The sequence below is a fragment of the Falco biarmicus genome, chromosome 9, assembly GCF_023638135.1.
Source record: "Falco biarmicus isolate bFalBia1 chromosome 9, bFalBia1.pri, whole genome shotgun sequence".
Lineage (NCBI taxonomy): Eukaryota > Metazoa > Chordata > Aves > Falconiformes > Falconidae > Falco > Falco biarmicus.
The window spans coordinates 16,899,490-16,912,925 of NC_079296.1; the positions used below are offsets into that span (position 1 = coordinate 16,899,490).

Sequence of the window (13,436 nt, forward strand, 5' to 3'; positions counted from 1 at the left end):
TGGCGTCTTGGGAGCTCCATTTCCAAAAGCACTCTTTAGCCCCAAACCAAAAGCAAAATGAACAAACCGAGGCGGCTCAGAACAGAGCGGGGAGCTGCCAGGCCAAGTTCAGCAGGAATTCAGTGTATGCGTCAACATTGTTGAACACCCACTTTCGAGGCATAAAACAGACCTTTCCAACTCTGGTCACACGTCAAACAGCAAAGCACCTGGCAGCACCACTTAGAGAAGCATATTCAGAGAAAGCAATTTGTGGCTGGGTTTTAAACCCTAGGAAATTAACAGATTTGCACCTTTGGGTGAAAAAGCAGAGCAGGCATGTTTTCTTCAGCTAGCAATTTGATCCATGTTTAATGGTGACATGTGTCAGGCTAGCTTCCTGCCTATGGTCTGATCTGAAATATTTTTGGACTGTTACCATCGTTAAGGAAAATACCGAAACAGGAAACATCAGAATGCTGTTGATACTCACAATCAAGCCCCCAGTGCAAACAGCATTTCCTTTACCAGAAGTGTTTAAGTCTGTTCAGTCCTCTACACTTACACTTCTCTTAAATGATCATTAGTACAGCCAAACAGGAAGACATCTGAACTGCCTGGCTACCACTAGAAGAGAAGAGGGTTGTATATTTGCAGAACACACACAGAGAAAGCTTGTTTTGGTCCACAGAAGAGCACAAGATGACAACAAGCCTAGCACAAAGCTTCCCTAAAGGCTCTCCCAGCCTCCAGCTACTTGCAGCTTAAGGGCTTGCTGCCACCCAGACACTGCCATGACAGATAATACATCCTTTACAGACTTGTCTTCCATTAATTCACCCAGTCTCCTCTTGCACCCACATGCACGTTCAGCATCCACAGTACAGTCACAAACAAAGGCTCCCACTGTCGTGACTGTTTTGACCTTTTGGTGGAACCACAGCGCCTGATGTGAACACAGACCCATGTCTCAGCTCTCTCCTGGCACGACCTTGCTGCCACCCCAAACACTGGTCAGAGAGTGTTTTGCACAGGTAATCATTTAAATGAGTAATCATTTAAAACTGACCATATAGGAACTAAAAAATCACTAAGGGTTTAAGCTTTCACAAGACATCCTTGTGACAGCAAGTACAAAAGAAGGACTGGAAGACTTACCACTGCGGACAAGCAGGCAGAGCTGGTGCATCCCCAGCCCCAGCTGGGTGCAATGCTCCAGCCCATGGAGCTGCTGCCCCGTCGGAGCAGTGGCCTGTGCCAGCACTGTGTGTGGTGCAACTCACCCAGCTAACGACCCGTGAGTGCAGAGCATGGCAGCCAGACCCAAGAGTTGGTGGCATCAAAGTGCCCATGATACACTTTCCTCTCCATACTCAGCCAACTATTTGCAGAGTTGCTTTGGAGGAAAAACTGCCAGCCCTGACCCTTGCATCGTCAGCCTTCCTCAGTAAGGTCAAGCCTTACTAGCAGAGCCTGGCCCGCCAAGGTTCGGGAAGCCCAAGCCATACCGCTTGGCCAGGTGGCACCCATTTCCCCGGGTGCCTTCCACCCTCCCCACCTCTGTAGCAGTGCTCTTCCCGTCTTTACAGCGGAGGGCTGCTCACCTGCCCATGTCCTCACCCATCTCCTCTACCCTAAGCTGAGCAGGAAGGTGATGCATGGGCTCCAGCTGTTTTAAAATGCCTTCTCTGTCACCCCCCTGGGCCTCCTCTCAAGATCTTGCTTTTTAAGGTCTTGGCCTTAGACTGCAAAGTAAAGGGCTCCAGCATCAGCAGCCAAACCTACATCGCATGTCCAACCACCGAGTCCAGCTGCATTTGGGACAACACAGTTACGGGGGCCCAGGAGGAGACAGCTGGGTGTTGGGGGTAAAATATTCTCAGAGTACAACCAGAAAAGACCACATGATGTACACTACTGTCTTTAGCATTAAAGAAGAGCTTTCTCCTCCAAGGAAGCCTCCTGCAGTATCATGTTCCCCAACACAAATACATCTCCAGCAGCTACCAAGTCTCCGAAAAAGTAAGCAAACCTTCCCTAAGCAGAACTTTATTCCCAAGAAAGAGGAGGACCAAAGACTTAAAGTCTAGAATTATCTAAAATGGATTTTACACAGCGTGGTGGGTAGCGATATCAAACCCTGAAGTGGATATATTGTCAGATCACTGCTTGCACGCCCTTGCGGTCTTGACACCCACCTTGGCCCCTTTGCCAGCCGCACTCACCCACCAGTACAGCCACAGGCACGTCCGACACACTCATGCTACCTCATTGAATGGGGGGGCTTGAACAGGAGTTGGGCTGCACTAAGTCGAAGCCCCTGCGCGGTTCTACACAGCTGCACACGCAGCTAGAGATGCCTCCCTGGGCAGCCTCCACACCCACGTGAAATGCACGGGTAGCTATAAAGTGAACGACTTTGTAATTAACATTAGCAAACACATTTTGCAGACTCAATGATCTGTAAGAGGAGGCTGCCCGCAGGCTGGAGCAGCCCGTGCCTCCCCTCTCCCCCAGCCAGAAGCACGGAGCTCTGGCTTGCCAAGTCCAGCAGCTGGCTGTCATGGTGAGGAAGGGGAGCCTCCTTCGCAGGATGGCTACAGCCTGCCGAGTTAGAGGCCAGCACGAGAAACCGTGGGGCTCAGAGGCTGCTGCAATGCTCGCCACCCGCTCACACTGCCCGCACTGTGCTCCGTCCCTCCCTCTGTCTATTCCCTCAATGAATTGTCGGGCTTTTTTTGGCCAAGACCCATCGCCTCTTCCTGCACTGGGAAATGCCTGCTGAACTCCGGGCATTGTCCGAGCTACGGTAAAAGACTTCTGTTTATTACAGAAAAGCCCTGAACAACTGAACTACTGTGCCTTTCGAGGCACGCTTTTGCACTGCTCCTGAAAGCGCTTCCCCTGCATCTGCCATGAGGGACAGTTGCTCAGGGGAAGGCGGCCACAGGGAAACTTACTCCAGGGCAACAAGAAAATGCCACGCTGCAGCTACCATCTGGCATTCAGAAGTGCTGGTACCTAGGGCTGCACTTCAAGGGGAAGGATAAATCCTCAGCACCCTCAAAAAACCCCCACAAACCAACAACAAAAAAACCCAAACCTGCAACCAAAACCCGAGGCTCCATTTCTTTTAAGAAGCAATGGATCAGTGCAAAGCAGACCCCCACCCTCGCAGCCTCCATGACTTCCCTGTGCAAAGACGGCCCAAGAACAACGCATGGCTGGGAAAGGGATGAAGCTGTCCATTGATCTGCCACCCAGGGCGGTGAGAAGGCAGGAGCCAGCCCATGCTCCGTATTGGTGCCAGAGACTGTGGCTCCGCTCTTACCTCCCTCCAGTTTTTCAGGACTCGGAGACCGATGCCTGACAGCCACCTTCTTGCACCGTGGATCATCATCATCTAGCACTGTTTGATCAAGAGGCTCCAAAATGTGCAACATTTCTGAGTCTGCACATGGCAGAAACTAGGCAATTAATTGCTTGGACAACACACAACGATATATTTTAACCATTAAATTAGTGCAACAGGAAGAAAGGTCAACTCTGGTTGTACCTCCTTTGCTATGATTGAAGTTTCCACGAGACATGTCTTTGATTTCTTGCTGTCAGGAGCCACAGAGCAGGCTGACAGGCTCTGCTGCAAATTATCAGCCAATTTCTCACTAGGAAAATTGTTTTCATAAGGTCAAAGTGCAGCAAATGCAAGCGGCGTTAGGAGTAAGGACTGAAACGTGGCTCCCTCTTGCTATCCAGCGCCTGGCCAGACAAGAGGTCAAGTTAAATAAACCAGCCAGAGGTCTGCTGCCAAACCCAAGCACTGCCACTGCCCATCCCGTGCCCCTCCCCAGCCCCAGCCTCACTTGCCGACGTACCTGCTGACCGTCAGAGTCAGCTCATCCGTGCAAGCCTTGATCTTGTTCTGTGCCTCGAGGTGCGTCATGGCCTCCGTGTTCACTCCATCGATGGCTATGATCTGGTCTCCTATACACAAGTTGGCTATTGCCGCTTTGCTACCTGGAGTCACCTAAGGGAAAACAAAAAGAGTGAACGGACTTTCCATTTCCTGGAAGTTGCAGCTTTCCATTGCAATGGCTGAAGAGCAGCTGGAGCACTTGGGGCTTCTCTCACTGACACCTGGAAGCAAAGAGGTGAAAAGTAACAAAAGTGAATTCTCAGCAGAAATATATCCGTACCTGGCTTCAGACACTCCTCAGTATTAGTCAAGGGCAGGATTCTATTTCAGCACCCGCAGACAAAAATTGGGGAGGGGGACAACATGTCAAAAACTGTATTTTCGCTCAAGCCAATTGCCTTCGTGCTAAAGAGCAAGACCATGCAAAGGCAGCTCTGCTCCTGCTGGCCAGAGGAGCGCACTCCGAGACAGAAGGTGCTGAAGGCAGCCGGGAGGGGCAAGCCTCTGACAACAGGGGTGGCAGAACAGAGCATCAGAGCCGCTGAGATACCGTCAACACCAGTCACAGACACCTTCGTCTGCATCACGGTCTCGTTCACTTCCTTCCTTGGAGGACAGGTTTGGGCTCAAGGCTTTGGATTGATTCTCTTGTTGTAACAACCTGGGCTTGCCCAGAAGAGCTGCAACAGACGCCCACTGACTGCAGCCAGGTCAACCCCAGAGTAGGGCTTGTTCCAACAAGCAGACTGGAAGGGAGAAAGGCGTCACAAACTTCATCTTTACACCACAATCTCATGATACTTTCTGAAATAACAAAAGCATCATCGCTGGCCTGACCTGGATACATTCTGCCATATTACATCCCCCTGTCCTCTCCACACATGGCACTTTGCTTCCCAGAGGTACCACTGCTATGCGGCAATGCCATCAGTACAATACTCCTCATAAAAAAGAAGGTCCCAGCTAAAACTTAAGCATTCTCAAGCAAATCAACTAAAACGGCTCATTAATTTTCTACTGCTGCTGCTAAAGAGGTGTCCTCTTAACAACTGAGACCACCCTCTGCCTAGGCAATAATTTTGGCCTGAAGAGAAGAATGTCACCTTTGTGTGCAGCTTTGCAAACACTACACTGTGTGGTTTTAATGACTTTGTGCAAGGAGCGTAATGGTTACTGTGGGCTTTCATCAATTATTTCGTAGACAGAGGAAATGAGAAGTGTGCACTGCTTGCAGACACGAGTACAGATTAAAACGTGCCTTGCAGCTGAAACATACCTCTTTTACGAGTCTGTTGCAACCGGTACTCATTCTACACATGCAGGCTAGGTTTCAGCATGCTGGAAAGCAGCTGAGAAAACCCCACAGAGCTGTCAGACATAAACAAACATTGTTCAGCTCCTGGAGGTGTCAGAGCTCAGCTGCAATCGCTGCCTGCCCTGGGCTTCAACCAGGGCCATTCTGCACAGCTCCTCACAGCTGTAGCGGGATGTTTTCCCTAACCAGAAGGAAGATCATGAGATGCTTTTCTCATTCTCACCTCTCTACTAGGGTAGTATTTCACTGAAAAGTGGAGGACACAGATGCGTATCACAGATGCCCAAGGTTGGCCAAGGTGCCTAATATTAACCCTTCAGATGGGTCAACCGCCAGTGCCTGCCTGCCCGCCCGCCACTTTGAATGCTGCAAGCAGACTGCAAACTGACTGAGGAACCGCTAATGGAAAGTCCAGACAAGGCACCAGATGGATACAGAAAATCTGCTTTAACTGTGAAGATCATTGCCACCCAGGCTGCAGCCCACAGCTGACCAGTGGCTTACAGAGACCACCAAGCGCAGCCCACTGCTGCCCCATGGGTCCTGCCCTGCTCGCTGAGCCTCAGCTGAGCCACTCGATTGCCTGGTGCCTGTATTTCCTCCGCTGCCGAAGGAGGGAGAGTGGCACACTGCTCACCGCTGTGAGGAGCACCGAGGTCAGCACAGCTACTGCCATGATGCATTTTCCATCAGACAAGACTGCCAAGGGGTCACGAGTAACAGCGGATTAACAGTGCCGCTGGAATGGATTAACAGTGCCGCTGGAACGCTGCTGGAGGCTTGGTGTGCCGCTTGCATTTAAAGACTGATAATCTGCCCAACATGTGGCAGGCTGCGAGAGATGATCTGCTACTACAAGGGGCAGCTGAGCCAGATACACCGAAATACTGAAGCCTCCCTGAAGAAACCCCAAGAGCCACCGGGATGAGCATGCGGCATTCACAGAAACATCTCAGTGTTCTGCCAGTGCCCGTGGTGTCACGTTCCCCTTCTGTGTCCACTTCAAAGGAATTTGAAATGTGAGTGCTCTTCTCCATCAGATAAGGGCCACTGGTAGCAGAAGGGTGATGACCTCCACTCAGGCACCATATAAACCTCTCCCCTGTGGGAAAGCTACAAGGATGCACAGGCATGAAAAAGGTAAGTGAATTTGCCAAAAGGAAACATGGTTTTAAAATCCAATTTCTTCAGTTCTGGAAATAACTCACCCTGAAATGCAACCTTCCACAAACTGCTCCCCTGCATCCAGCCCGCACTCCCTGCCAGGGCTGCTCATAGCAAACACGTCCGCACAAGGGCACAGTACTGCAGGGAACCCATCCCCCCGCCTTTTAGGATGATTAATAGCTCCTAATAACGTCCCCTTCCCCCCTCCCAGTAAGGCCTGGGCTTATCTCAGCACTGTCAATGCTGCTTTTGAGATTTGCTCACCTACCAGTCAAGTCAGGGAAGCAAAAAGCGTTTCTGTTACTAAGTAAGGAGCAGAAAGCTGCCAATGGGAAAACCTTTTCCTGCTTTTATTTTTGTCACATCCCTCCCTGGTCCATGGGAAGCAGCAGGGACAGGCAGAGGTGCTCGAAGCGCTGGCAGCCACCAGTCAGCTGACACAACCCAACCGAAGGGACTCCAAAAATGGAAAAGCAAACGATGCGCCGCCTGAAACCGCTTTGGTCCTCCTCTCAGATGTCTTAAAGCTTTGCACCAGCCTCTTCCCTCCCTCCTTGACCGGGCACGGAGCAGACACCAGCAGGATCTGAGGGACCAGTGCCTTGCACGCGCGGGCGGCCTAGCAATGAGCAGCTACAGCTGCACTTCTGTGGGAGAAGGCGAGGAGAGCCAAAAGGCGCCGTGAAGAACAAAACCTGCAAATGCCAACTTTGCACAAGTGACATCTCGTGCAAAAGCATAGCTCCAGTCTCCTTCAAAAGCACTCCCTGACCGGCTTGGGCTTCACCCACTGGGGTCAAACAGCCTCTGGCAGAGGGGAAGTGGGCAGCATCGCAGGGTCCACGGAGCCCCCCAGCCTCAGGGACACTGTCATCGGGTGGGTAAAGCTCTGTGCACCTTGTAACACCATGCCCAAGGGCGCCCTTTGGGAAGGAGCCATGCCCTACCATGCGGTGATGGCTCCCAGGCCATGGGGTAACGCTTTGCCATTAGGTTGTTTCACTGTTGAACAGACAGCGCTGAGAGAGGCTGAGCAGCACTGCTTCACATGGTACCCAGCACCGGTCCCAGAGTGTGCCACTGGCGACGCTCTGCTGTGCTGGCGTCACTGCGTAAGAAATCTGGGCTACTACAGAAATAATCTAGATATTTAGAACCAGACACATAGCATCCTAGAATTGTTTAGGTTGAAAAGACCTTTAAGATCATCAAGTCCAACTGTTAACCCAGCATTGCCAAGTCCCACCAACCCATGTCCCCAAGCACTGCATCTACATGTCTTTTAAACACCTCCAGGGATGGTGACTCCACTGCCTCCCTGGGCAGCCTGTTCTAGTGCTTGGCCACCCTTTTCCATGAAGAAATTTTTCCTAGTACCCAATTTAAACCTTCCCTGGTGCAGCTTGAGGCCATTTCATCTCACCTCATCACTTATTACTGGGGAAGAGACGCTGACCCCCACCTCACTACACGCTCCTTTCAGGGAGCTGCAGAGAGCGATCAGGTCCTCCCTGAGCCCCCTCCTCTCCAGGCTGAACCCCCCAGCCGCCCCCCATCACACTGGTGCCTCAGCCCCTTCCCCAGCCCCCTGCCCGGCTCTGGGCACGCTCCAGCCCTTCTGCATCCCTCTGGCAGCGAAGGGCCTGCAGCTGGAGACAGGGTTCGAGCTGCAGCCCCACCAGTGCCGGGTACAGGGGGACAATCATCAGACCAGGTCCCTGATACCAGCTCAGACACATTTGCCAGCATATGGAAGAAACAAATAATCCCCATAATCCATGGGCTTGATCATGCGCTCTTTACTCATGCAAAGCTCAGTGTAGCAGATAACAGTTTACACCAGTTGTAGGACTGGACCCCTCTTTTAAAAGAGGTCCCGCAGATTCAGGGGTCGTATGGATAGAAGACAAACATACGTTATTTTCTTATACTACAGAGTGAAGCTTTGCATATGTACACACTTGCACACACAGAGATATGTATCTGCAGTCCCAACGGGGTGGGGGGGTGACCTTCCCTGCACAGACCCCTGGGCTCCAGTGCGCCAGCAGTACCGGGACTTTGCAGAGCTCCGATTTCTCTCCCGGGCGGTTTGCCTGCTCTCGTCCCCGGGCACTGGCAGCCAGGCAGCACACAGAGGAGTCGGCTATGACATGTCAAGACTTCAGGCAAGTGCATTTACACTAGAAGAGAAAACACCTGGATTCAGAAGAAGGAATGAAACACATCTGGCTGCCTACCCAGCTCCCAGGCGCTCATTACAACACCTCTGCCTGTCCCAGAGCTAATTAAACACATATGGGTGTTGTGTTTGGTGGGCACCTCCACAGAGCTGCCCAGCCAGCTCCGCTCCTGCCCCGGGCCGCACGGCGCCTGTCTCCTGCAGGCCAGGGTCCCAGAGGAGCCATGGGTGCGTTAGGGGAAGCTGCTGCCCACAGCAAAGGAGAGGGAGGAAGGGTGGGAAGCGTTCCTATGGAAAGCAGCATATCGCAGCTCCCTGTGCGTCAAGATAGATGGGTGGGTCTAAAATTCATTCAATTCTTTCTGGCCCTCTCCCCCCTCGGTTCAGGCGCACTGCTCGCCGCTCCGTCAGCCCTTCATGGTTTCTCACCGACCGCACAGCCTCCGGCACCACCCATCACCCCACACCTAGGCACACATCGCAGCAAGCGATGAAGAGATAAGAAATGAGAAAATTAACATCAGCCAAGAAAAAGATTTGGATAAGCAGTACCTATCTCAGCTTGAGAGGAAAACCCAGCTGTAGCTCTGCTGGACAGAATAGACATGCAGCAACATACTTGTAAGGCCACCAGTGACAACCAGACATCTCTGACATTCCCTTTAGTCCTCCCCACCCACCCACGCTGCTCCTTTACCATGAGTAATGTCCTCAGTGCCTGGAGTACTATGCGAGGCAGCCACAGTTTCTCCCAGCAAAAGCATGCAGCTGGCTCAGCAGAGATCAGAGGCTATGAGAAAATTCAGACAAGCCCGTTCCCCACCTCTCCTCTCCAGGGGAGGGGGATGACAGGCGGGTTCCTTACAGCCGGCTCCACGAGATTCTGCTCCCGTGCTCTGCACCGCTGCGGCCTGACACCGAAGGCTGCTGCCTGCTATGCGCTGGCCCGGGCCACACTGTCGCCAGGGAGAAGGGGAAAGGGACATGCTGGGGAGACCCCCGGGCACCAGCCCATCCCAGCAGGGTCTGGGCTTCCATGGCACAAGCCCCTCGGGCAGCCCAGCTCACCCTCACCCCCCTTCCTGCCCTTCTCTGACAGCTAGACAAGTGTTATTAACACAGAAAAGAGGAGTCATTAGACACAGAACAGAGGCAGACGGTCTTAAATGACACAGGTGAGGCGATTTGCTCACTGATGCTCAAGTGGTGGTCAAGGAGCTGCTCAGCCCCCCAGCGATGCCAGTTACTGGGGTGCCCCATGCCGCCGGTGCCTCCAGGATCCCTTGGCACAGCTGCTCCTACCAGGGCGACCAGCTGACAGCGGGGTGAGGATGTCAGCCACCACCAAAGTCAAACCCGGTGTCTTTTCATACCATGTGATTCCAGCCCGTGCCTGATCTCACACCATCAAGTCCAGTTTTACCACTAAATCCAGTTGTAAGTTTATAGAGCTGGGTCAGAGGGCCATGCTAAAAACCAAAAATCCCAAATGCCCAGGAAAAGCCCAATTACCTTCCAATTCTATTCTTGCTATACATCCTGAGCACGTAAAATACCATGAACAGGTAAAATGTCAGACTAAACAGGGATGAACTCATGTCACTGCAGTTGAAATCAGCAACAAGCGTAATGTTGAGATTTCACCTTTTTAATATATTTGCAGAACTGGGCTGTCTTGAAACCACTTTTTCATTGGGAAAACTCTCAGCTTTGTCACAAAACATCCAGTTTCACAGACCCTGACAGACACTCCTCCTTAATGGGGCTGGGAGCTTTTTTTAATATGACAAAACATGGAGCAAAACTCCCTCCTGTCCCTATTATTCTGGGTCAGATGTTCAAGATCAATGCACCACAACCACAAACCACAAAAATCATCTCAAGAACAAGGTTTATCACACAGTCCCATGTATATATTCAACTGGACAGAGAAATCCCTGGTGTTCACCAAAATCAAATGTAAGCAAAGAGGAAAAATCTCATGTTACCTGAGGGATGGGATCTACAAACCGCGCTGCTTTCCAGCCAGCGCCACTTCATCGGCATCTCTCCCCGTGCAACATGTCGCCTGCTTCCTCCACCAACCTCACTGGATTTAACTGGGAGCTACCCCGCACATGGGGCAGCTCTGTGGACACGATTACCCTGCAGCATGCCCATCCACAGCCCAGAAGGAGCGTTTCTCTAATCCCACCCCATTGACTCACTGCACGGTATCACCCAGGCAGGGGTCTTTCCCGCTCCTGTGAGGTGATCCAGCAGGCTGCAGGCTGGGCTCCACTCCGCTGATCAACACAGGTATTTTTTCTGAACAAAGACTGTAATAAAGCGTCTGCCATAAAACTACAGCTGTAAAAAGAAACATAAACATCTGTGAAACTTCTCTCTGAAAGAGACTGAGGACTCCACATGAAAGCCTGACATGCAGCACTTGTGAAATGCCCATGCTCCGCTCTTGCTGGGATGACTGGTCCGACACTACCAAGAAACCACAAACCTTCACACAAGATGCTCATGATGCATTTGAGCCCAAAGCAGTTTTACACACACACAGTTCAAGTGGAAAGAGGGGCAGGGCAGTGACAAAAGTCAAGAGCATCAGTGGAAATACCATCATCTTTCACTTGCTGCTCTCCTCAGCCACAGGTGTCACACAGGCTGCTCCGCTGGCTCCCGTGTACACAGCACTAGTGCTCCTCACCCTCCTTGGGTCCGGGACTGAAGTGCCAACCTCCAACACACCCCCACGAGCATGCTGCCTTGGCTACTCAAGCGGTGCTGCCTCCCACCAGCACGAGTGGGACAACACCCCTACATTAGGGAAGCTGAAAGCCACCAGCAAGGAGTTGAGGTAGAGCAGTGATGAGCGTCATAAATACCACGAGGTGCTCAGGAGCTCACCATGATGATGGTGCCGCCAGAAGCCAAACCTGAGCTCCTGGTAGGCAACACAGGCTAAATTCAGGCAGCTGCAAGACCCCCAGTCATGGCGCACGACGGGATGGATGTCTCTCTCGTAGCACCCCACCACACCTGGAGCTGCAGGGTGACCCCACCAGTGCAGCAGTGGGACAGGCAGCTCTGGGCGAGGCTGAGCCAAGCTCCCCCAGGGGGAAGGGGCTTGTCCCCCACACAGCACGCCTGAGATGCTGCGCTCCCAGCCGGCAGCGGCAGGACGATGATCCCCTGCGCCATGGGGGATCCCCCATGGGGGACGCATGCCGGGCACAGCCTGTGCAGCCTGGCCCCCAGCACTGCTGCAAACAGCGCTGCCCACGAGCACGTCACAAACATGTAACAGCACTGGGGAGGGACAGCTGCATCCCCCCCTGCTCCTAGGGTGATGCTCTCATCACAGGTACGCCCCCCCCAGCCTCTCTGGTAGCCCCTCTGTCTCACACCTCCGTGGGACCAAGGGCCTTGTAACTCTAGGAAGATGCTGGTCCTGCAGCCAGAGCTCACCCCATCCTGCGAGGGGGTGGAGGGCTCCCTGCCCAAAAAGCTGTCTGGCCAGGGCATGGGTACCAAATGCAATAAGGGGCGGGGGGTGGAAGTTATAGGCCTGGAAAGTCCCCACACAAGGATTAGACTCTTTAAGACAGGCCAAAACTGGACCAGATCTTTTTTGACATGATGAGGGGAGTCGCTGAAAGCTCTGCTCCTGAGCCAAGGGTACAAACCTTAGACGCAAACCACAGGAAAGATTAATGGCTTCAAGTCTTGGAGGGGAAATTAAAGATGTCAGAGGGGCCACAAGAGAAAGCTGTGATAAGGGCTGCCAATTGTCAGCATTTACGTCACCCCCGCCAGAGAGGCTATTTTATTACATTTTGGGCTCCAGGGTCACAATTTCTCACGAGGTGGTTATTTTTGCCGTTTTGCTGACCTACACCCCCGGTAGGTACGTGCCCAAGGGCAGGGGTGAAGGCGGCCGAGGGCCGGGGGTGCGGGCAGTGACCGGGCTGCGGTGGCCGTAACAGCCTGTGACTGTCCCTTCCCCTCCGCTGAACCTGCCGCCGTGCCCAAACAACGCTTCGGTAGAATGAAGCATTATTAATGTAATTGAAAGAGATTACACAGAAAATTAATTCCTTCCCCCCCCCCCCCCGGGCTTGACAGGGCTCGCACTCGCTGTACCCTCCTGGAGCCGGCAGCCCGCCCCGGGTCCTGCGGGACCCTGCGGCAGGAGGCACCGGGGGAACGGGCTCGCCAGCCCGGGGGGCTGCAAGGGCAGCTCGCGCCGCCCCACGGCCCTTCCCCACCTGGGGCCCCGGGCGGCGGCGGGGCCGGAGAGCGGGGGTGCTGCCCCGGGGTGCGGTGGGGGGCTGCCCCGGGGTGCGGTGGGGGGCTGCCCCGGGGTGCGGTGGGGGGCTGCCCCGGGGTGCGGTGGGGGGCTGCCCCGGGGTGGGCTATCGGTGCAGAGCGGGTCAATTCCGCCCCCCGGCGCCCGAAGCGGCGGCGGGGCTCCGGCCCCAGGCGGGGCAGCGCACACGGGTGCCCTGGCCCGGCACAGCGGGGCAGGCGGCAGCGGCGCCGGCCGGGGAGCGGCGCAGCCGGGGCCGAGCGCTGGCGGATTACGGGGGCGCTGGAGTTGGGAAAGACCTGTAAAATCGTCAGGTCCGGCCGTCAGCCCAGCGCTGCCGTGGCCACCGCTAACCCGTGTCCCCCAGCACCGCACCGACGGGGGTTTTAACACCCCCAGGGCCGTGAATGCACCCCCTCCCTGGACAGCCTGGTCCACGCTCGGCCACCCCTTTCCGTGGGGACATTTTCCCCAATACCCAACCTAAACCTGCCCTGGCGCACGGGCAAAGCTGGAGCAGCAGAAGGCAAATTAAGTTGCGGCACTAAACCCGTCTGGGTGCGAAACTGTCACT

General features: G+C 53.8%; 1 protein-coding gene across 1 annotated transcript in view; it reads right to left on the reverse strand.

The window, feature by feature from the left end:
• PDLIM1 (PDZ and LIM domain 1) overlaps positions 1-13,436 on the reverse strand; it is a 42,527-nt gene that overhangs the window by 28,581 nt on the left and 510 nt on the right. Inside the window, exon 2 of the mRNA XM_056350753.1 lies at positions 3,855-4,006. Coding sequence (XP_056206728.1) covers positions 3,855-4,006 — 152 coding nt within the window. The remainder of the gene's footprint in view (positions 1-3,854; positions 4,007-13,436) is intronic.